The 25,625-nt window shown below is 36.4% G+C and overlaps 1 protein-coding gene across 11 annotated transcripts in view; it reads right to left on the bottom strand.

Moving 5' to 3' along the window:
- Positions 1-220: 220 nt before the first annotated feature.
- The window catches only part of RUFY3 (RUN and FYVE domain containing 3), a 67,245-nt gene continuing 41,840 nt past the window's right edge, over positions 221-25,625 (bottom strand). For 3 of the 11 annotated variants that reach the window (XM_019757083.2, XM_019757085.2, XM_019757088.2), the window contains 15 exons: positions 25,517-25,618; positions 24,601-24,724; positions 23,343-23,404; positions 21,032-21,097; positions 19,438-19,507; positions 16,723-16,815; positions 15,279-15,362; positions 14,084-14,251; positions 13,452-13,549; positions 9,335-9,454; positions 7,913-8,012; positions 6,137-6,207; positions 3,694-3,721; positions 2,880-2,948; positions 221-1,641 (listed from right to left, as the gene is read on the bottom strand). In XM_019757083.2, the coding sequence (XP_019612642.1) occupies positions 1,498-1,641; positions 2,880-2,948; positions 3,694-3,721; positions 6,137-6,207; positions 7,913-8,012; positions 9,335-9,454; positions 13,452-13,549; positions 14,084-14,251; positions 15,279-15,362; positions 16,723-16,815; positions 19,438-19,507; positions 21,032-21,097; positions 23,343-23,404; positions 24,601-24,724; positions 25,517-25,618 (1,399 nt within the window). In that variant the 3' untranslated portion in view covers positions 221-1,497. Of the gene's footprint in view, positions 1,642-2,879; positions 2,949-3,693; positions 3,722-6,136; positions 6,208-7,471; positions 7,546-7,912; positions 8,013-9,334; positions 9,455-9,676; positions 11,932-13,451; positions 13,550-14,083; positions 14,252-15,278; positions 15,363-16,722; positions 16,816-19,437; positions 19,508-21,031; positions 21,098-23,342; positions 23,405-24,600; positions 24,725-25,516; positions 25,619-25,625 lie in introns of those variants that run through there. The other 8 variants (XM_019757090.2, XM_019757091.2, XM_019757092.2 and 5 more) reach the window with 5 other exon arrangements.

A 25,625-nucleotide genomic window follows, 5' to 3' on the forward strand; every position in this document is an offset into this window, starting at 1 on the left:
ACTTATTCCACCTTATAATCCATGAACAGCGTGCCTCTTTTCTACTTAATTCAAAACTAATTATAAAATAATTTTTGCTCATTTAGGATAATTCCTAAATTCCCCAGATCATCTATAGCACCTAAAACGCTGCTAGCACATGTAAGTAGCTAAAAATAAGGAAAATGAAGAATCACGGAAAATAAACATTTAAAGGGAAAAAAATGACAACAAACTAAGCTAGAATTATTATATTTTATTTTTCATTAGTACTCTCAAAACTTCACCAAGTAACAGGCCAGACTTCTGAAATAACTTTTTCCTGGGCTGTAACCCTTTTCAGGACACAGAATTTATTAAATATCAAGGTTCCAGGATGTTTCCATCCCAGAATTCTAAACCACTTACAGAATCATATCTTCTTAGGTCTTAACTGGAATCAAACAATCTAGGCACATGTAATATCCTAACGGCATATACCATTTCTTTCCTTTCCATGCTGAATGCACTTGGCTCTTTTCCACCACAGGGTTGTTAATAAAAGATGTTTGAGTATCATAATTCCCAAGAAACTGTCTACCAGTTCTAATTCTTGGCTCAGAATAAGAGATCCCTTATGCAAGAAGAATTTAATAAATATTCCGAGCTAACATGGACAAATTAAATTTTACTTTACACTGGACTTAGCTTTGCTTTCAATACTTCCTATTCTCAAAAGTCAAACCCCATCTTTAAATCTCCTAACAATTTCCATTATGACTTGGAGAGGAGGGAGGGACTGGGGAAGTTTCCTTGTTTCGTAGCAGGAGACTCTGAATAGGACAGATATTTACTTTAGAAGTCATTAAGTGGAAAGACAGGCAATGTTCCTCCTTGTTCTGATAATGAACACACTTGTAAGTCAGGACCAGAATTTGCTGGTCCTGAAACTATAATATATTACAATATTGTTTTAAGTACATTCAGAATTTATATTACTCTTTAATTTCTTTTCCCTGAGTTTGGGTTCACAGTTTGGTAGAGATACTTTAAAGAAGAGGTAGTTTAGTGGGGTGAAGAGGAAACAATGTTTATGTCTAGCAGCACCGGGAAAATATGTAACATCTGTCATTTTGATCTCAGTTAATATTTATCATTCCCCCTTGAATCTGCAAATTTAATAGAGGAAGATGATCATTTTCCTTTTTATTCTTATCTATGGATCTTCTCTCCTATTATATCTACCCCAGTATTATCACCACTATTCATAAAAATGAGTAGCCCTTCCAAAGGCATGCTATAAAAAAACCCTTCAAAATGGGGTTGTTTATAAGAGAGGCTCAACAGAGTAATTTTTATTCAGAGTTCATTAGGGAAAATGAGCAAATTTCCAGCACCCCAACCTGCCTTTTCTCCCTGGACTTGGTTGATTTAAATCATTCCTCTCAACTCTTGAGTTGAGGCTAAGGTCTGGGCTGCAGAGGATCCTGGCACCTCACACAGGTAGAGACATCCTGGTCCAGGTCTTGGCCTCCAGTCTTATGATGGGCTGGTGGAATACTGTTTCATCAGATGCTTGTGACAGGGATTGCAAACTCGCACAGGCTTGATACTCGACGGAAGAGGCAATTCGTTTGTTGAACAGGCGCTACAGAAGGTTCCTTTGCAGTTCTTACACACATTCTACAAGGAGAAGAGGAGGTTAGGTGGGGAATTGAAGAGCAAGGCATATGGATGCATGCGATGTAAAAGGCCAAACAAGGGAAACGCTCAAACCTAATCAGTATCGACTGAATGGTTGTTATGCGCCAGAAAGTATGTCACCAAACACGATCTTTGTCTACTAAGCAGCTTACAGTCTAGTTCTAAATGAAGAGAAGCAGTGCCACAGAGTAAGAACAGAGAATACACAAATGCTTAGAAAACATACTTTCATTCACTATATTCACTTAGGTGGGCTAATTCTAAAACGAGTTTACAAGTACCTAAGCATCCTCCCAGTAAGGAAGGCACCGACCCCGCAATGGACTGGGTAGCCAACCTAAGATTTAAACATTTGTTGAGCATGAACAGAAGTATAATCCCTGATACACCGATGATGCTCTACAAGCACGTCCTTTGGGACACCAGTGCAGCAGCAGCATAGCTTCCTGCATCCTGTGTGCAGGGAAATTAGTGTTTTAATGAAGCATTTTGAGTCTCCAGAGGCCAGGCAGTAGGATGGCACGTGGGTCATTACGGCAGCGTCACTGTAAGGCTGTGGACGGGTGGTACACACACAGCTGCAAGAGTCCCCACATCAAGGCTGTAAAGATCGTCCCCTATGAATAATGCCACTTTCTCCCAAACTATTCATCTTCCTGAGGGTGCAGTGGAGGTACAGGCTCACTTATATTTGAAAGGCAGGGAGGAATTTTCCTCACATACTAAGGCACTTTGCATGAACCCACCTCCCCAAACCTATCTTATCTGTTCTAAGCAGCAGGGAGTACTGGAAGGAGTGTAGACTTTGGAGCCAAAGTCAAGTTGCATCTGGGCTTTGCCACTTATGACCTGAGTAATTCTGGGAAATGTACTTAACATCTCTGAACCCAGGGCTCTCATCTGACGGCACAGAGGACCCAAGCTTCACAAGAACAGGGATTTGGTCTTCACTTTCATTCACTCTTTCTCCAGCACATGGAATAGCACATTCCATAAAGTAGACACTCAATAAATATTTATTTATAAACTTACATTTGTTTTAAATTATGTTAGCTGTTTATATTTATTTCCACAGGGATTTACCGACATGACTTACAACAAAACAAAACAAAACAGGTATACAATAAATGCTTGCTCCTTTTGCTTTTCTCCCCACTCTGCACTCTACACAGCAAAGTCCCTATTATTGGAAGGGGTTTGTTTCCCATCACCGTTACCTGTGTTAGGCTGCCATCTTCCTGGCATAGCTGACACATCTGTGGCTTTTCAGAAAGCAGCTGCTGATCCTAAACCACAAAGCGAGCCGGTTAGTTTCCCTTAGCCCCAGAAATATTAATACTTTCAGAATATGCATTTTTTTAGTTACAAAAATTATATAACCACACTACATACTATCTGGAAACTAAAGAAACAAATTATATATAGTCACACTATCTTAATACAACTCTGATAATACTATCATTAGCCTTGGAGCTCTTTTAATTTTCATAATAAAGTAACACATGATTTTATTTATAAAAAGAAAACTCAAGTATAAAAGTATAAAGTAAATTTTTTTTTTTTAAAGCCCCATCCCTCTTGTCTTACTCTACCATGGAGAAGGGAAAGCAGTAGGCTTAATTTTATATCCTAATAGATAAATGACAGGGTCTCACATAGTAGCATTAATCATCTTTTTCATGGGGTTGTCATGTACTATTTATCTGCAAAGTATTTTATAACAATTGACGTTTGCTTATTTCTAAGTGACCAAGAAATATTTTTTTTCTTTCCATTTTATAGATCTCATAGTACGTGAAAGAGAATTTCAAATAAGTGAGAACTGTTGTTTACTTAGTAAATTTTTCAAAGCTGTGCTACTCCCTGTGGGAGTTTCAGGCAAATTAATGTTTGTTCAGGACACTGTTAAAAGAACAGGCCAGAGGCTTGTGTACATTCATCTCCCTCCCATGCTGCCTTGTTTACAGCCAGGCATGGTACAGCCAACTTCATAATTTATACAAGATGCTTTAGAACAGGACACTCAATTACCTGTTCATCCATAAGGTGAGACTGCAGCCTGGAATGGAAAATTAAAAACAGCAACTTACTATATTTCCACATTTATCATTTCAAAACCACACAAAAAAAGGCATACCATGGTTCCCTTGTTTTAGGGACCAACATAACCACTAATCTTGACCTCCAAGGTGAGGAAACTTTGGTTGTTAAATCTATTACTAGAATCTGATCCTTGATCTACAGTATGGTTCCTGTTTAAAAATTGATTTGGAGTTATATTTTATATTTCCTTTTTACTACCTAGAAAATAGTTAGCATTTATTTCTCCCAACCTTTCTCCAATGGCCAATGCCATATGCCCTGTTTTAATAGCTTTTCCCCCTATCTGATATTATATAGAAATCTATTCATTATGTCATGTATTAGTCCCCTCCCCCAAATAGTTAAAAATGTGAAATTCAGCAAATTAGTCAGGGAAAGGGTAATGAATAAGATTGTCAGATGAGTACCATTCAGGTTGAAATATTTCTTCAGGAGACCCAGCTGAGCTAAACCCTGATTTTCCCAATTTGAAATAGAACTTAAGAGGAAAGCAAAGTCTGCTTTCAGCTCTAGGGAAAATGTACCAGAGATGTACAGTGGTTCCAATTCTCTTTTGAGTGGCAGTGTGACCACCAGTGTGACCAGCTTTTCAGCTGTTCCTTGGACCACAATCTCAGGAAGCCTGGGTATGTTTTAGGACTGCAGTTCTGACAACCATAGGCCCTGGAAGCAGCTATCTATATAGTGCAGAGACAAGGGACTTAACACGAGAAGACAGGATAAGTAGAGGCAACATGGTGTGCCAGCTAGCCTCTCTGTGCTCTCAAGTTTCCTCATCTGTAAAGTAGGAAAAGATGATTACATTTTTGTAAAGAAAATTAAATTAGTAAGGAGACAATAAATTTTCAAGCTGCAGAGCACAATACAGATATAAAGTAAGTATTGTCATATATTCCCAGGGCCTAAATCACAACCTGGCATGTGAGACGCTCCTGATGGTAAATGACTTGATTAGTCTGGAAAAAGGCTGACTCTGAAAGGCACTTTTCAGTCCTGGTTCATTTTATGGCCTTTCTAGGTAGTTCCCTCTCCTGGCCCATGCTGATATGATGTGTTCGATGGACTGTCATTTAAGGTTGGTCCTGGATCAGGCCATGCTCTTTGGGAGTAAATTTAAAGGCTTTGGAACCATGCTGGCCTTGGAGGTGAGGAAGGCCTGTGCAGGCTATGTATCTGCATCACCAGCCCTTCTGCACTGTGTGATTTGTATTTTCCAGCAGCTCCTTTTGCTCCAGATGACACACAACCTCATCCTTAAGGCACCAAAGCCTGCACACGGACAGATGCCAGAAATACACACTGCATAGTTCTCTCAAACCCTCTCTGTGGTATCTTGCCTTGTTACTAACCTTTTCTTTTTTTGGTTGTTACAATAGACTTCTATTTTTAGAGCAGTTTTAGTTTCACAGCAAAATTGAGCAGGAAGTACAGGGATTTCCCATATATTCCATCCACTCTCCCCTAGTATCAACATTTGGCACCAGAATGGTGCATGTGCTACAGTCGATTAACCTACACTGATACATCGTAATTACCCAAAGCCCATATAGTTCACCTCAGAGTTTACTCTTGGTTGGTACATTCTATGGGTTTGGACAAATGTGTAATGACATGTATCTATCACTATATTATCATACAGAGTATTTTCACTGTCCTAAAAAATCCTCTGTGCTCCACCTATTCATTCATCCATACCACCACCCCGACAACCACTGTCTCCATGGTTTTGCCTTTTCCAGAACATCGAATAGGTGGACCGCCTTCATTTTTTTAGTGGCACTATGTAATATTTTGTTATATTTCTACCTGCTAACATAATTGATGAAAGTCAATTTGCTGGTCCTATGCCCTTCACAGTGAGCAAATCAGATGAAGAATTAAGAAAAAGGAATCAAGTCAAACTGTTTGAGACCCTTAAGAGAAAGGACGTAAGAGAAATTAGAAGATTTATTTGCAACATAGCTGCCTTTCACTTAGCATGCAGGTGGAAACAAGTCATACTCAAGTACATTTAAGAATGTAGGAAATGCTATGACTTGTGCTTTCTTTTCTTGTGAGACCAATACACCCAAGAACAGAAATAATCTTTTAAGTGATAATTTGAGTTTGGGCATTAACCAGGGAAGAGTCAGAGAACAGCTTGATCACCGTTTTTTGTTTTTTCCTTTCTGAATTGGACTATATGGGTTTGGTTTAATGTTACAATATTTACTTGGTTTATTTTTTACACCTTTCCCCTTCAAAATGTCTTTCTGGAATATTAATATCACAAGTCAGTGTCCAGTCTTGTGTCATTGCCAATGTATATCAAAAGCTCCCTGTTTCTCATCACCCCAAAATAACTTCATATCTTAGTTAATAATTTACTAACAAACACCTGTTGCTTTCTTCCAGGGACTTTTTTAGTTTAACATTTTCCTCTTGAGTTTTGTGCTTCCCATCCTGCAAAAAGAAAAAAAATGGCCCAATTTATTAATTATTCAGAATGGTAAACAATGATGACGTTGCAGACATATTTTCCCCCGATATTGTGTTAACTTGGGTACAAACCTAAGCAGTTTTTTTATTAGGGAAGGAACTAACTTTCAAGATAGTTTTCCTTATTCTCTGCTCCAAGTAGTTTCTTAACAAATTATTCTGATAGAGTTTGCAACAAATGGTTTTCACAGTAGATATTTTCTTTAATTCTTGAGATTCAAATGAAATTCAGAATGTATCCTATTTACTTGCAAAGTGGGCTCAAGGTATCAATTACTTCTTAGAAGAAAAATAAACACACACACACACACACACACACACACACACACACACACACGTGTATTATACCCCCAGCCCCCTGCCTGCTGAGCTCTGGAAAACTGATCAAATCAAGGATGGCCATATCCAGCAGTGTAATCCCCTGGACTCTCAATCAAGTAGATGCCTCAATGCCATGACAACTTCTACAGCGTGTACAACTCGAGGAGTTTTCTACTCTGAATGACCAATGTAAAGGCCCAAACTGTATTTTTACCAATGCCCTTCAGCCCTGTCTGGGCAGCTTCTAGGGACAAATTCTTTCTGTGGCACACACACACGGCTGCCTGCTTTGAACTGCTGGCTATCAGCCTCCAAAAGGAGAATGCATGTTCTTAGACTACTCAAGTATCAAGGAAGGGAGGTCAATGCAATACTGACCCTGCTGGAAACCCTACTGCAGAGCAATTTAAGATGGAGAAACGTAAGGCCTCAATGGAAAAACAAGATAAGATAGGTCAAAATTTCAGTAAATCTCTGTAAGGCCTTATAAGTACATTCTAGTTTTGCTAAACTAAAATAATAAAGATAGCATGCTACACAGAGAGTGTTACTTTGCCCACTACATCAGTAGTAATGAGTACTACATAATAAATTTCCATTTACCATTCTTTTCTATTCTCCGGTAAATTAGCAGCTCATTCTCTAGAAATTTTAAATAACAAGCTTAAATTTAACCTGCTTTGTTTTATATATACATACAAAGAAGGTAATTTTTTCCTTGTGTTTGTCTTTGACAGAAAAAGTATTTCATGCTTTTCTGATTTTATTATTGGAAGAGACTGGGGCTTCTGTTTTCTAGGTCCCGGAGAGGATCTTATCCAATTTTAGTTCCCTCACCATTAGGCTACATTACTTTCCCTTCCCCAAGCCTAGTTCCTTCTTTTACTAATTTTTCCAAGAGAAGTACCTTGCGTATGCTCAAACGAAATCCTCATGATTTTGAAAAAAGTGTACAGAAGCAAATCCACATTTACGACAATTCTGTTAAAGGAGAGTTCAGGGTTGAGGTGGGATTACTATACCATATTATTAAAAATGTTAGCCAGCAGAAGTACAAGAGACACATATTTTTGTTAAGAAACCAAAATAATCTTACTTAGCACATTAAAAGGGATAAGAGGGCCACTGGAAATTGTGGTTATTATGCCCCCTTTCCAAAGGATATCAAGTTAGACAGCATCCCAGTGGTACACTAAGAATCAGGCTTTTGTGTGGTCACACCAGCTCTGGCCTGCTAGCCACACACTCTAGGCTGTAGCAATGGCATGTGCTCCATGAGAGGAAACTGTCCAGCCCAGCAAGGTAGCCTCTAAATGTTAAGTAAAATGAATACGGGACTAACAATTACCATTTGGGGTTCTGGCTTCTGGGAACCCTTTCCGAGGATGCTCCTGTTGTTTTGTAATCTTCTTTCTCTTTCCCGTTTTAGTTCTAACTCAATCTGGTTCCTGGGACAGGCGGGAGACGAAAAGGAAACATTTGCATTGTGTACTTATATTCTCTAAAGAGTATCAAGCCCTTTCCTTAAAGTTCAATAATTAAATTTTAACACTTGATTAATAAAAAATTAATCTACAAACACACACACACACACACACACACACACACACACACACCAGGTTTTAAAGTACTAAAATATATAATAAAACCAGTGACACTAAAATACATACAACGTGTTTAAAATACATACAACATCTTAATCTTTCTTAGGTTAAGAATGTACTTTAGGATCTTCCAGTCTCTGAGGGTCATCATTCCGAATATCAATATGTAATATTAACTTAATAATATAGTCAATAATATTGTAATAACTATGTATGATGTCAGATGGGTACTAGATTTATCAGGGTGATCACTTCGTAAGTTATTTAAATGTCTGTCACTGTGCTGTACACCTGAAACTAACATAATATTGTATGTCAACTGTAATTGAAAAAATGAAAAATTATTTAAAAAAGTAAAAATAAAAAAAATATTAATTCTTAATGAAGAGTTGCAGACAACTGAATGACAAGTAGTGGATTTACTATAACTGAAAGACAGCATTTACGTATTTTTAGCAAGATACAGTAAGAAAGCACTGACATTGTGTTCTCATTTCATATTAATTAGCTGGTCTCTCTCTACAGTTATGTATTCAATCCCCAGCTACACCCTCAACCACTCCACTAGTGTCCTTAGTAGCTATGTGCTTTTATATCCAACAATAAAGTTATATTTGTCTGAAGTCAGTGGCTTTAGCACAGAATCAAGTCTCATTTGAGAGATAAGACAGAAGAGGAGTTAAGGGCTTGAAGTCAGTGAGAGGTTTTTAAATTAATGTTGCTACTTATTGGCTTAGTTGTGTGAATTTGGACAAATTTAACCCTCTCAGTTTAAATTTCATCTGAAAATGGGAGTGATAAGATCACCTGCTAATAGGATGCTTGGGAAGATGTTAGAAGAGAATGCATGTGAGGTACTTAGCAAAGTATCTGGCACACAGTAAGAATTCAGGAAATACTATTATTAGCGTTCTATCGGCTGTTAATTCTCTCACTCCTTCCTATTCATCTGGGGACTTGGGTTCTAACTTCATAATTCTTTGATTGCAAAGGATGCTGACAAGATTTTGGGAATGCTAATGTATGTGAAAATTTCTGAATTCTAATTCTAGAGAAAGGACACTGGACAGACAGGAGATGGCTGGATCACGGGGTCCCGTCTTCTCTCTGTTTGACCTTAGAATTACCCATGACCACCCTGTTAGCTCAAGCCGCCCTGTCTTCACCGCTGCCGGGTGAGCTCCTCCACTTCCAGCTGCAGAGTGTTGATCTTGTCTCCAAAGTCCTGCTTGAAGAGCCGGTTGTCCAACTCAGCAGACTGGCGGCCTCGCTCAGCCTGGCGCAATCTGGATGTGAGCCACATGAACTTGTGATAAAAAACAAAAGCCATGGTGGGGAGGAAGACCGAGTCCACAACACAAACTAAAACAACCCAACGAAGAAGGCATGGAGAGACACAGAGAGGAAAAATAACTTCAGGACAAAGGGAAGAAATTATGAGGGAAAAAGATGGAGAAGAAAAAATTCTAAACAAAAGCAAGATGAAGGTGAACCAGGCAGAGGAAAAGTGATTTTCCATTTTTTTTTTTATTCTAGTACTACAGTTTACAGCCATTAGATGATAAACAACAAAACATCACTTTTTAGAAAATCCATATCCAAAGCCAATCTCAAGCACACAGTAATTAAAGTTAAATCCACTTTTTTTGTTTTTATTTCCTAATTGGTTTGGTACTTTATATTTCTGTTTTATACACATAACTGGAACTTGCAAGTGGGCGACTACCTTCTTATATGTGGAATTAGAACATTTTCCTGGTCCTTCCCCTAAACCACAGTTTGTATTAAATCACTGGACATTATACATTAACCCTTACCCAGGTTATTATATAAGGAGAAACCTCTGTCAGAGTTTGGCCATCTTTTTCCTTTCTATTCCTACCAAGTGGTGTGTGACTAAGTGGACAAACAATTCAGCACCAAGCCTGTATAAGATTCCTGACCATATTTTCTGGAAGATTCTGATGAATGTCTTCTTCCATATATCCTATAACTTTGCACCTATAAAGAAGCATGTTCTAACAGGTGAAATATCTGGGGCTCTATGTAACAGAATTTGGAAACATGCTATGTGTACTTTTTAAAATGTTTTATTTTGCTGTTTGAGCACTCCTTCTAAATGCTCATAGAAAGGCAACTCCTCACAAAAGGTTGATGAAGATAATAAGCATAGGTGCAAAATTATAAGGACTAAAATAAGTTGAGAGCACAGGATCTTCCATGAGGTTGGTCATGTGCTCTTTGACTTGACTTTGGTTCAAGTCTGCAAAGACCTGTAAAAGCATATATGAAGTCTATCTTACTCTCTTAGTTTTTGTTTTTCCAAGAAGGTAAAGGATTTCAAGAGCTGGAAGCAAAGGGGTTATCTTTGTTCCCACTGAAACAGCTGAAATGCTGTAAATCATACCAGAATGAGAAAAAAGAGAAAAATCTGCCACAACCTTTCGAAGGAATGAAGGCTTATATAAAACCTATACCTCCAAATCAAAAGTCATTAAAAAACATCCAAGTAATATACGATTATTTACAATGTAAAGCCTAGAAAGGGTTAGATCTGTGGTTACTTAGAGAAAAAAGCCCTGGTAATTATTGTTTGCAGATATCTACTGGGAATCTTTATTTTTAGACTAAATAATAATAAAGAATATAAGTTTATCATTTATCTATTTCCTACTCTGAAATGGTTTTCTAATAATTAGACTGTTAGTTTCCTAGAAACTTTAGCAAACCCCTATCTGAACAAAAAGTAACAGAAACTCTTAAGCAAATGTTTCCAGCGAGGAATGACAGGCAGGAAACAATCCCTCATGTCTATACCTGGTCATCTTTACTCCAAAAGGAAAAGCAGGATAAATTTTTAAAATGTGTACTGTATATTTTTTTATAGGAGAGGAGTATCTTCATTAAAATTGTTCTCTTCGAACTACCTAAACAGGAAGTGGAATTGCAGGAAAATGGCAGAGGTAGAAGATGACAAATATTAGGAGGGTTTTCCCAAGCTTCCACATTATTATGTTATTATAAGTTACCTAATCACTAACTTTATCTCTATGTACTTTAAAGAAATGTAAGGATGCTGTTTTCCTGCCCCCAAAGTCACTAAGGCAAAAAAGTTGCAAGCAGTCTTGGTTACTGAGAATAGAAGTGTAGTGAAATACTAAATACTTATCCTGACTTGGGGATTAAACCTATATAACAAAAGTGAAAAAGGGTCATGGACTAAGAAACACAGAACTACTTCAGAAGAGTCCGAGTCCATACGGTAGCCACCTCTAGTTCATTACATCCTTATGGCAGAACAGGCTCGCTGAGAGAGACAATGCACCTAGAATCTGATCTTGTCAGGAACTGGGTTGTAAAGGCATCGATATCATGTACAAAGCTTCAATTCCCTAGGCTTTTTTAAATGGAGTATTTATTTATTGGTCAACTCAGAAGTAATTTCGCAAAGTTTATTTGACATTTAATTAAGAATTTATACTAAATTTTCTAACTCTGGGGAGAAAATAAAAAAGAAGAAAAAAACATAGCCTACTTATTAAACTGTTTTTTTAAAAGTCCAATAAATTCAAAGTCAATTTTTGGTGATATTTTATATAAATCAGAGCCTAAATGTAATAACTTTCAGATTTCTAACTTTTACAATTAAATTGTGGTATCAAACTTGCGAGGTGACCAACTGCGAAATGCCTAATGATGTTTTGGGATCAATTTATTTGCTGCACTATTTAAGGTCTTTGCCTGTTTCACCAAATCCTTTTCACTAAATTAATAACAATAAAAATGGAGTGAAAGGAAAATGAGAAAATGGATAAACAGGAAAGAGAAAAATAGCAAGACAATAAATAAGTCAGCTTAATCCTTGAAGAGATGACGTCATTATTTTAGTTCTGTCTGCATTAAATGCCAAGTCAAAAACCCACTGAAAAATAATTTGATACATTTCAAAAACACAACTTATGAACCCTTAAATTGATTTGTTGAATCATAAACACATATCTGCTTATAAGCAAGCACTAGGATAACTTCCTGGATAGACCAATACCTTTCTTTTTTAATTCAGCCAAACAAGAAGTTTCAAACTTATTTATTAATTTGCAAATAACTGTTGAGTTAACATTAATACGCAGGACCCTCCTAAATAAGTCATCCATTCATCCATTCATTCATGCATCTACTAAATGAATGCCTTGTACAGTCATGGCACTGTGAGCTAACCGCAAGGAGCTCACACTCTCATCAGAAGGCAAGATACATACCGGTATATGAAGGCCTATAAGGTAAGGCAGAAAGTGAGAAGTGCTATAAGCAGTATGGACGGGTATAGATATGAGGCCATGGGAATTCCAACAAGGGCAGGCTGGCAGATTATTTTTACTGGGAAGAAATTTCAGAGGAAGTTTGGGTAGGTTGCATTTGAGCTCGAATGTAAAAATGTACCTGAAGAACAAGGGACTGAGAAGAGGAACAGCATTTCTAACTGGTGGAACTATTAGAAAATAAATAGAAGGGAAAAATAGGAAGCATGTCCAGGGACCACGAAGTATAGTTTTCCTCAAGTGTAAAAAGGGTGCTCAGTGGGTGTTAAACGTGGCAACACAGGCAAGCAACACTAAGTGGGTGCCGGGGCTCATTCGGGCTTGAGGCAGCTGAGTCACCAGGAAGAAATGGTGGTTTCAGACCAAAAGAGAACCATAAGAGTAGCCTAGGATACACTTTGTGAATTGTAGATACTGGTGGGAAGTAGCTGATCAGAGAATGAAAACACAAGACTCGTCTCCAGACAGAGGACAGAGTTGGAGACAGACAAATTTAAGAGTCGTGAGCAGGAGGTGACAGTGGAAGCTATAGAACTGTTAAGGAGAAAGTAGAGAGTAAAGGAAGATGGGATAGAGAAGAGAAAGAGCTTAGTTATTAGAAGGGCCCTTAATATCCCTACATCACCTCACACTTAGTGATGAACAATAAAATAACAGAATCACAAACATTTAAAAGTTCTTTCATACTTGTTAAGTACCCCTCCCTAACACATGACACTGAAATGGGATGAAGTGAGAGAGTTAGAGCTGTGCTGTTCAAAACAGTCACGAAAAGCTGCTGTTTCTTAAAAACGTTTAACATCTTAGAAGACACAAACTTTTACCGGCTTTCTCCCTACCCGCATGCCTGAGGTTAGGATGGGAGAGTTTCATGTACTTTCTGTTTCCCAAACGCATATAGCACCTGCTCTGCATATCCAGCACCAAAGCACCCAAGTGTTTCACTAAAGAAATGGCACTTTACCTTTGTTCGAGTTGTTTAATGGTAGCAGCCATCTGATTAGTCTTCTCTTCCAAGCGACTGTTTAGTTCACTTTTCTGTTTTATTCCTAAGTCTGAACTCTGTTATGAAAAAGAATTATGGATGATGTATATATAACATAAAATCCTGAAATAAATGACACATGCCTTTTGAACCTAATGGTAAGTGGGAAATAGAGAAATAGAAATGCTCATATATTTGTACATCAGTTAATTCTCAAGTGGAAAAAAACAACAAAAAGGAATGTTTAAAGTTAGTATTGTTATAGGCGGCTTTGTCACAAAGATCAACATCAAAGTTCATTCATGTATCATATTCCAGTAGAAAAGCTAATGGGAGATACAGCAAGCTCAGCTGGCAGGTTAGGCTAGAGAGTAGAAATTAACTTATAGGATAGAAGGGACCCCCTTTTCCCATTACAATCTGAAAAATGGCCACGGCTTTCCAGAATAGCAACAGAGGACCCTGTGATTCCTAAAGTGGCTTATTGGTGGCAAGCCTCCAAATGAGGTTGACTCTTTCCTCTTGTATTTAAAGTGTGACTCTAGAGAAAAGAGGGGCAGAGGGAAGCCCTGGGGTTTTAGAGCCGCGAGCCTCTTCCTCCTGTTTCCTACCTGTAGCTTAAAGGCAAGTTCATGCTTGAGAGCCCTGAGGTCATCCAGCTGCTGCCGCAGACACACCAGGGCGTCCTGCTTCTCACAGACATCCTTCTCCAGCATCTTCATAGCCATCTCCATCTCCTGTCTCATGCTGATCTGGATCTCCAGTTCTTTTTCAACATCCTGCCCCCAAAGGTAAATAAAATTGCTTACTCGCTTGTTCCTCACCTAAGCACAAACTATAAAATTCCACAGGAAAAGTTAGACCAAAATCTCAGGTCTGAATATTCTGACAAAATATCTATAAGCTATCATTCAATGCAGATGCATTAACAACAAGAATAATTAGAATAATTATAACATTTACACAATAATTTAAAAATCTGAAAAATTTCGTAGGCCAAAGATAGTGCTACTTAATATGTCTAAAATATGCACACACATAAGGCACTTCATTAGCTATTGTGACAGACAGTTGATGTCATGTCCTATTATAGAAATATATATGTAAAGTGTTACAGGAGCCAATACAAAATGAAGCAGTTGAAATTCTCTTCAATTTGAACATTGTTGGCATATTTGGGAGCCCAAGGAACCTAAAAGATACTTTGGGTCTCCAGGGTAACAGCTCAATTACTGAGAATGGTCAACATGGCTAACTGAATTTTTATGTTCATTTCACATGAAACCCCTTTTTGTTTCACTATTATTACTGCAACACTATTTGGATGATGAAAGGTACAAAGACCTGAGGTTCTGCTGCATTCAGGCTACGTCCACGGCACACCTAGGACCTTCCCTACTTTCTTGGTTTCTTTCCTGTTTTTTTTTTTTCTTTCCTTTTTAAACAAACATTTATCTTATTGTGATACAAAGATGTGGAAAATTTTGTGTAAGATTTTTATCACGTGCCACTTAACTGAGGCACTCCTCTGAATACAGTTAGCATAACAGAAAATGAGTCAGACTGCTTCTTAAAACACTAACAAGTATTATTTGTAGGACCTTCCTAATGGAAAGTATTTTGAGATGCACTTCACAAACACAAGAGGAAAATGATAATTATTTCAAGGATGTTAAAATGATACTGTTTTCTCAGAAAACCTGAAATTCTGTTCTACACACTATTGGTTTGTGATAATTTTTAGTACAAATCAGGTGTACTAATTTTGACGCGCTCCTGCACTATCAGACTGTAAGCAAAGTTTACCAGTCGTAATTGTGTCTCCTCCTTTAAATGCTTTCTTGCTTCATTTAGTGCTTGCCCTTCTGAAGTTCTGTCTTGCTTAGGACCCTTGAAAAGATAAATAAAATAGTACATACTTAAAGACCACAAGAATCTATACAGTTACCTGACACCAGCACTGCTATTTATTAAGGAAAAATGATCATACCTAACCAGGTATAACAATGAATGAACACAACAAAGAAATTAAAGAGGTTTAGCAAATTAAAAATTCTTAAGCTGAAGTTTTGGAAATTTCCTGCCATTTTGTTTAAGGTCCTAAGATAGCTGACCAAACCAAATGGTAGAAGTCTTAAAAATCAGCTTCTAAAAACAAAATAGCATTCATTGTCAATTATGATTTGGGCCAAAGACTCAAATGAGACCTATTTCAGAGATCTCACATCTGGTGTCTACAACTATTCAGAGATCACTGCTAAAAATAAGGTCATCAGAAAATTGTTGGTCACAGTTGTTTTTACAAAGTCCTTGCATCAAAGTCAAACATGTCACTCATAGAAAACTACTTTAGTCTTCACTCAGAGCCTTACTTAGTCTTCAGGGACAATTTTTAATAACCAGATATTTGGATTCTTAAGTCACACAGTAGGTTAGAAGCATGAGGATAAAAGGGAATGGGGCAACCTTTCTAGAGATAGAAATACTGACAGCAGTAAGAGTAAAAAATGCCAGTGAAATCATAAAAGGCAAAAACAAACAAAAAAAACCCCAAAAGCCCCCCCCCCAAAAAACACACCAAGACCCCAAAAAACCCAAACCCACAGCCATCTGGGAATATTTAAGTATAGATGCTAGAAGCTCTATCAATTTCAATAGCCCCGTAAAGTAGCACCATTATAATTTAGTACAGAATTGCCAATGTTTATAATTATGATCTTCAGTCATCATAAAGGGCTAAATGTGTTAAATTATATCCTCTACTTAAGAAGGCTTAGAATTGTGTAATACATAAAAGGTTTGTAAAACATCTGTTTAGAAATATATAAAAAGTTTGGGACTTTAAGGGATTAAGTTATCTAGAAAACTGCTGATAAGAGTAACTATTTCCCAGTGGTAGCAGAGAAACACTTCTTACAAAACAGCGACATGATCTAAAATAATGGTATGTGTAATGTAACACTTAAATACAATACAAATCATTAGTACATAAAAACAAGAAACTGAAGTAGATCTTTTCTTGAAGTCTCTGAACACATGTAGATGGCACTGAAGCCAAGAAGCATCTGTAGACGGGGCACCACACTCCCATAACCTTCACTGTGCACTCAGTTTTGCATGGGGTCTCAGTAAAAACAGTATGTGACACGTGCGAACACTTGCTGCTTCCACATAGTCCTCTAGAGGCTCCCCTCACTGCTACACAATGACACGCTCTCTAGGAGTGTTTTATAAATCCTGTACGATTTACCTTCCGATTGGATTCCAACATGTAGGAGCTTTCCTCTTTAACTCGTTCCATTTCTTCTTGCAAGGTAATAATCCTGTTGTTTGCGACTGCAAGCTATTGATAAAATTAGAGAAATAATCTTTGCTCTTTCATTTACTAACACAGGGTAAGATAATTCATGATCTGCTAGGACATAATTTTCAAGATTAGATATTCTTAAAAGGAAAGAAAGCTATCTATAACCTCCTAAAAATGTCCTTATAGGGAACTTAGAAGAAATATTTTGAAAATAGGTTAGATAAAAATTATCTCCTTTTGCTGCTTTTTATGTAAACTTTTTTTCAGTACCAAAATGTTAAGATCATTTACCTCAAGGGTGTCTTCGTGGATAACTTTTATAATTATATTTAGTTACAATACCTATTTCTAAAATGTTTAAGAGGTCACCTCATGCCTTGGGACCCATCTTACGAACCCTTCATAAGACTATATAGGTGATTTTTAAAAGGGTAAAGAAATGAACTCTTCTAAGTTCTCACTCTAACAGGTGCCCACATTAAGCACTGAAGAGAGTTTTCGTTTCAGCACCTAAAAAGGTATGAAATGTTGTTAGCAGAATATTGCTAAGGGAGAATGCTTATATACCCATTCCACAGGAGGGAAAAGTAATGTGGAAACACCTTTTCCTGCTCTGTGCCTACTGACCTCTATCCCCCACAAAGCATGTGAAGGTGCATAAGAGAGTTTGGGAAAGGAACTGAGTGGGCTCCTCTCAGCAGGGCTAGGATTCCTTTCTAGTATCTCTAAACCATCATTGGGTGTAGGTTCTGCTTGGTTCCTGTTCTAATGTGGAGCTAGGCTCAAGCATGCTTTCTGGAGGCAGTCTGGAAGCCCATTTCTCTCTCTGCTCCATGGGTCTAATAACGTGTAAAGAAGTAACTCTGGGCAAGTGGGTCTGCTCTTGTGATCCGCGTGCATCTGTAGACAGCTTCTTCCGAGATCTCAGCATCAGGGAAAGTGTTAGGAAACAATGACTGCAGATCCAAGTAGGCTTTCTAAATCAGCTTTACCAAAAATAAAGTGGATATTTATATATCTTCATCTGCTTAATTCTTCTCTTTTATATTGGTTCAGAAATCAGGAGGAGAAAAGGTCTGTTTTGTTTTTTCTTTTTAAACTGGTCCTCTTAAATCCAAAATAAATGGAAATGAGAAAAGGCAGGCCTCAATTAGCCTTAGCTGCTCTGTATAAAGCCTACACACAATGCTTACCTATTTCTAAAAGTTCAATGTTTCAAGAAAATAGGTCTTACTGGTAAAATAAATAAGTCAATGAATGAATAAATAGCATTAGTGAAATAAATCTAGGCCAGGAGGACAAGTCTTGTGATGGAGGGAATAAATTAACAACTATGTTGATTGAGTGCCTGCGATGTGTTAGGCACTGGTCTGGGCCATTATGTATTGAACACTTAATTTACACAAAAATCTTATTGTTTTATCATCCCCATTTTACAGATAAGTAAACCAAGGAATAGAGGCTTAAATAATTGGCCCAGGATTAGAAAGCAAGCAAGAAAGCCAGAACTAGGACATGAACTCAAGTAGTCTAGCTCTACAGAACATGATTAATTGCTATGTCACACTGCCTCAGTATAATAGTAGCAGAATCACAGAACATATTCCGTGCAGAATATTTCAAAAGCCTGTGGGATCAAAAAGGGTCATATCCACAAAGTTTTCATATAATTTAAGAATCTACATCCAAAAATGAAGCCCACAGAGCTGAGTAATAAGGAAGGAATTTTAAAGTTATAATAATGAAAATGTTTATTCTGAAGAAATGATTAAACAGCATTGACTGCCTAGTGCTTTAACTTAAACCAAATTTATCCCACCATATGTAACAAAATAGTTACAAAGAGAAGATAAAGTCTTTGCTACCTGGAAAATTTTATTTAAGGTTTTTTATAGAAACATCTAATGCCATTGAAGAAAAAAATATATATGTAACTTAGCCTTTAATAGATTAGGAAAAATATATTAATCAGAAGTGAAACATGAAGTTCTTTTTCTCTTCTTATTTTAGGGACTTTTCTAAGAGTTTTCACATAAATATTCTTATCTAATCTTCAGAGTAAGGGCTGAAAAGAGGAAGTATAAACACTCATTTGCCAGCAAGGGAACTGGGCCTTTGGAGGTCAAGTGACTTACTTGCTCAGCAGCACATGACACATAAGCTGGCATGTCATGTACGCAGCGATGACTGGTCTTCTGACCAGTGTGCTTTATCTCATCTACCCACCACCCCAAGGAGAACATAAGGCCCCTGAAGGTGGGGAGCTTCCCGATCTGGCACACATAAATCAATTCCTGGCACATACAAATCTTTGTCCAGCTCTAGCATATAAGTAGTACCTAAAATGTTTGTTGGAAGAATAAGTGATGAACATCATGCTACATGCTAAACATTAACTCTAGGCTAGCCCAGATAAAACATTCACACAAGAGAAAGCAAGATATTTGATCAGCATGGGTTCTAGGCCTTACTAATCCATCTGGATAAACCCTGAGATAAGACAGCTGGCCATTCTTCCTTAGAACAAGGAGTTACACCCTTTAGTAAGTATTACCTGAAAAGTCAAGTCCTGTATTTTCAAGCTGCCAGCGAAATTATTTTCCACTAATACCCATTACTAATTCTTTAAGTCAATCAAAGAATTTCCAGAACACTTACTTCCTCAGTCAGTTTAGTGTTGGATTTTTCTAACGCATCCACTTTTGCCTGAAGGTTGTTTACAGTAGCACTATCAAGAGAAGAAAACACATAATGGTCTCTTTTGAGAAACAGAACAATATCCTGTACTTTCCTTTTAAACACCCATCACACTAACCATTCACTACAATGTCCACAATTTTTGATAGACTTGCAAGCTCTAAGACAGCTTACAAGATGCTATGTGTCTTAACTGTACATCATTGGCACTGAAGTATGTATTTAATAAGCATTTGTTGAGTGAAATAAAAGAGCAAATATACAGTAAAGTTTAAGGTTTATCTATACAATAGTAACAGGCTACATGAAGTAAGGGCTTGCCATACACCAAGCACTCTTCTAAATGATTTTATTTGGCATTATTTCATTTACTCCTTTCAACAACCTATGCATTAAGGATCCTTATCTACAGATAAAGAAACTGAGGGGAGCACTTGAGATCTTTTACCCTGACCTATTTCGTCAGTTTGGCTCAAATTCTTATAAACATTCTCAAAAAAAAAAAAAAAGGAATGAAACTGAGGCATTAAAAGAGTAAATAACAGTGTCATGTTTATGTTCCATTGTCAACGGTAACCATATCTTTGCTTGACTAACATCTCCATAGTTCACTGCAGTCATTATTAGTTCTTGGTCCCAAGAGAAAATGTATTTAAATTGTTCTTGAATTTTCTAGTTGGAATTAAGACTACATTTTAAATTGATATTGGTATAATCACCTTATTTAAATTAAAATGATTATCTCCCATAAGAGAATTATAAACAAGATAATAATGGATATATTATTTCTTTTGAATTATTTGACAGTCTTTAGAACATCAATGTACTTGAGAATACCAATAAATTTTGGATCGCTCTCCTCAGGAGAGGAGACTGTTTAATATTCTGGACAGTTCTACAAAATACTTGGTAAATTAATGGTAGTGATAGTGAGGAATGGGTAAATTAGTACTATCAATCCAATGTATAAATGAGAAATGCAAGGGACCAACGAGATATGATTAATCTAAAGGTACTAAGGCTGTAATGCTTTACACAAGCTTAGTCCTGAATATGTGGCTGAATCTACTGAACCAACAGGGCCACTAATTTCATCTGTATACAGCAGATCCTTGAATAACGTCGTTTTGTTCAACATTATTTCATTATAATGTTCCTGAGATGCCACAGGAACTTAACTCTAATTCTCATTTACATCAATTAGTGTATGCTAAAATTGGTCCATTATATGTCGTTTCACTTAAAGTCGAAGAACCTATTTAGGTCGTTAAGTGAGGAACTTACTGTATGCCACATATTTAAAAATTCTCAACTGAATGTATTTTTTTAATCACTAGAGGTATAATTACATACTAATCTTATACTGCTTTTCACTAAAGGTCACCAAAACAGTTAAATGCCATTTTACCATTGCCTAATTTGTTGCCTTGTAAGCAGGAATTCTACATAATTTGTTGAGTATTGTCTGAATTTATCTTCACTGCTCATCAGTTTACCCTTCCCTTCCCCTGCAACAAAACCCCTAGTAAAGTAATAATGTTTATTCATTCTTTACTTCAGATGTCTGTTGAGTTCTTCCACATAGTTTTTCTGGTCCAGAATTGCAGTAATCTGGCCATCTCTGGGGGTGGGGAGTGAGGAGAGAAAAAGGAAATAAAATAAGTAACATTAGGAAGATCAAGACTTCCCACCCCCTAATCTTTTCATAACAGAAAAAAAATGTGGTACAGATACAATAAATCAGAAGACAGACTTGATGGATAACCCCCTTAACATATCAGCAAGAAATACTTGGAAGCTTAAAAATGAGAACAAAAACAAACCAAAAAAACAACTCATTAAAAAAGTCCTTCTTATAGCTTACACACCTCATTAACTTAGGTTATAGGTATAACATTATAATCTATCAGAGGCATTTAAAGACTAAACATTTTCTTCTCACAATTGATAGATTTTGTAGTTATGCTAGTATTATTTATAATGACTATTTCCAATTTGTCATGGGTATTAAGTTTGTTCTGGTGTAATAATAGTCTCAAAGGCTATATCTTTGCCTTTGCATGTCATTTGGGTTTCAGAGAGAATGGTATAAGACTTCACAAAGATCAAGTGTTTATTGTACTCCAATGCTTAGTGCAGTGCTATTCACAACAGCCAAAATAAGGAAACAGCCAAAATAGTATTACTCTGCCATAAAAAAAAGGAATCCTTACCATTTGCGACAACATGAATGGACTTAGAGGCTATTATGCTAAGTGAAATAAATCAGACTGAGAAAGACAATGTGATCTCACTTATATGTGGAATCTAAAGAACAGAATAAACGAATAAACAAAACAGAAACAGATTCATCGATACAGCGAACAAACTGATGGTTGCTAGATGGGAGCAGGGTTGGGGGGATGGGTGAGAAAGGGGAACGGACTACGACATATAAATTGGTAGTTGCAAATTAGTCACCAGGATGTGAAATACAGCATGGAGAATATAGGCAATAATGTTGTAAAAACTGTGTCAGATGGGAACTATTGAGGGGATCACTTCATACATTATGTAAATGCCTAACCACCTAACCACTGCACTGTACACCTGAAACTACTGTATTTTGCCGTGTATAACGTGCACCCATGTTTTTGGCCCTAACTTTCAGGGAAGTGGAATGAATACTACCCATGCATAGTGTGCATCCTTGTTTTTCCCCTCACAAATTTGGGCAAAAAAGTGCACATTATGCATGGCAAAATGCAGTAACATAAAATAATATTGAATGTCAACTATAATTTAAAATATATATACATATACCGGAGGTGCCAAAAAATGTATACATTTTAAGAGATGTTATCTATGTATTACTTTCTGAAGTTGAATTGAATTACGATAGCAATGTGTAGTATGATGTTCGCTCAAAAGACTGCATTAATCAAATGAATGCTAGTGCCATTCATTATATTACAATTTTAATACAGTTTTTTTCTTTTCTTAAAATGTGTATTTTGGCACCTTCTGTATATATAGTCATGGGATGTAAAGTACAACACAGAGAATATAGTCAATGGTATTGTAATAGCTATGTACAATGTCAGATGGGTACTATACTTGTTGGGGTTATCACTTTGTGAGGGGTATAAATATCTAATCATGATGTTGTTTTTTACACCTGACACTTAAAAAGAAATCAAGTGCTTATTATTTCATGAGAAAAAGTGTGGAAAAGGGAAGTTCAGTTCTAGAACCATCTACGAAGACAAAAGTTAAACAGACTTTTCAATTGAAGACAAATCAAGGCCACAACACAACTACTTAAAGAACAAGCAATATAAGCTTAGCTCAATGTTCAAGATTAAAAACTTCAGAATAATTATGCTTTCAGCTGCTAAATTTATAAAGGGTATAAGGTGTGTTTTTGATGTCTAATTTCTAAGTACTATATAAATACTTTAAAAACTTTTGATTTTGAAACAATTTTAAATTTAAGAGCTCTAAAAGTAGTAGTGCAGAGTTCCATATACTCCCCCTAATATCAACATTTTACATAACGCCATGATGCAAATTCCCTCAAACCGAGAATGAAATCGTTCTCGTCAAGAAGACCATGTTTTCAAACACTACTTGGAGAGATGGAGCATTGGGTCCCTGTTATACAAATTTTAATTTTGTTTGCCCCCGAACCACATGAGCAGGAAATCACTTTAACTAAAACCGCCTTTAGGTTTTAGCTGGCACAACAGTCAGACAGTTTTGGTAAGACTCTATTACAGCTGTATTATCAAAAATTCTTTCAGCAAGTCTGTTAAAAAGCAGTACTGTTGTAAACTTTAAACACTATCAAGAAAAATTAAAGGAAAACTAATTTTCTTTGTACATACCCTTCACTACCTTTACTGCTGTTCCCATCCTTCAGATACATTGAAAAGTCTATAACTCCAACCTACAGAGAGAATTTTCAGAATTTATTGTAAAATTAGATACTTTTCCCAAGGTATAACGTAATGTCTCTTTCTAGGCACTCAAAATAGTTAATATAGTCATGACAATCACTAGACATTTTTGATGAAATTTTAATGTTTTAATTTTATTATAACCAAGAATTGACAAGGGTTGTGAGTAAATAATCAAGATTAAGTCAATAGGACTAGAAGACTAGATAAGATTAAGAAAATCAACAGAATACTTAGTATAAATTTAAGGTTTAAAGTTTCTCTTGTGATTATATTAAGTATTCTGCTACTAAACCCCTATTCACTTTTGGAAATAACCTCTTAAAAATTATAATTACAAAAACAATGCACATGCTCTTATAGAAGTTTCAGAAACTACAGGTAAACATAAGGCATTACTACAGAACACCTAGCATCGCAACCACTCGAAGATGACCACTTGACACTTTGCTATCTATTCTTCTAAACTTTCTTTCATGCATGTCAAAATTTTTCAAGATTGCTGTTTTATCACTCAGCTTATTTCTTTTTTATAAAATCTACATCCAAATATCATATTTCCTTTTCTATGTTCTCAGAGCAAAACATAACAGAAATTCATCATAGTATTTCATACAGAATGGGTGAGAAATAGTTACAGTGAAAGCAGCAGCTTGACTAAGCAAAAAAAAAAAAAATGTGCCAGATCCTGTTCTAAGTGCATTATATGTACTAACTCCTTTATTCCTCACAATAACCCTATGAAATAGATACAGATAGTCTTTCTTATTCTCCCATTACAGATAAGGAAGCTGAAGCATCAAGAAACTAAGTAACTACAAAATACATTCAGCTAGAAACTAAAGAAGTCAGAATGACCGAAGAAACAGTTGTGTTTTAGAGCCCTCACTCTTAACTACCATAATATACTGGCTTTTAGTATTCAGCCTATGTATTTATTTTAGCCTGTGTAAAATATTTTTAACAGGGAACACAGTCAAGATAAGAATTTGAAAAACACTTATAATGCTTAAATGAGTCATAAAACAAACTAATTTTTTTTTATATTCACATCAAAATTAAAGAAAATTCCATTTATCATTCACAGAATTTCCCCTAATTTGGTTGGTATAATGATATCAATCCAACTTCTGAGATAACAGAACTCAAGAGTGATACACTTGGTAACTGAGCATCTTTCTCATACCTGAGAGTCCAAATCTTCGCCTTTCATACAGAAATTGGCATCAATGACATTCAGACCCACCAAAAGACCAGAAATTATGGCTCCTTCTTCTTCCATCATGAGAGCATTTGGTTCATAGAATTCGCTGTAAGAGAAATCCATGGAATGAGCTATTGTAATGAACCCCAAGAATCAATGATGTAATCATGACAAGGAGAAAAACACTTGCCTCATGGTTAAATAGTCATCTATGATAATAGAGGAAAAGTAAAAAAAAAAGAAAGGCTTGGATACTTTATTTAGATGATAGGCACATGAAAAGACTCTAGATAATAAACAGTCCAGCTGAAAGAAAAATGATCAGAATGGTATTTTCACTGAAGTGAGTATTCATGCTTTTCCTACATATTGTATTTGTGAACCGTTCTTCATTTTAATGTAGATCAGTTTATCCATTTTTTTTCCTTTATAGGCAGAACTTTTTGTATCCTGTTTAAGAAATTTTTGTCTAAATTACGTTTTCTTCTAAGTTTTATTGTTTTCCCTTTCCCATTTGTACATATATTATCCATCTGGAAAAAAAATTTGTGTGTTATATTTGAATTTAATGTTACATGGCAACTTCCTGTCTTATTGAATCTGGGTACATGCTAAGGTGTCAAAAGCCTTTCCTGTTTTCTGGAGGAGCTAAGTTTTGAACTGCCCTGTAAAGGACTAGATATATGCCATAGTGATAGACTAGACACATGTAATATAAAAACACCTGTTCTTGAGTGTGTGTGTGTGAGTTGTGGGAGAAGGTTTCAGTTGCACTATGTGACATTATTATGAATAAACTGCTTCTGATCTACAAAAATGGTTAATTTATATGATTTGACCTCATATGATGTAGAACAGAGCAAGTAAAGAACAAAGTTCAACAAGAAGATGTTTGTACCTGAGAAGTTCCTTCTTATTGATCAAAGCTTTCATATATTCTGAAAGTTTCTTTTGCATTAATGCCAATCGAAGCCAGGCTCTTCCTCTGCCGACTGGTGTCCTACAAA

This window comes from Rhinolophus sinicus, linkage group LG02 (assembly GCF_036562045.2).
Source record: "Rhinolophus sinicus isolate RSC01 linkage group LG02, ASM3656204v1, whole genome shotgun sequence".
NCBI classification, from domain to species: domain Eukaryota; kingdom Metazoa; phylum Chordata; class Mammalia; order Chiroptera; family Rhinolophidae; genus Rhinolophus; species Rhinolophus sinicus.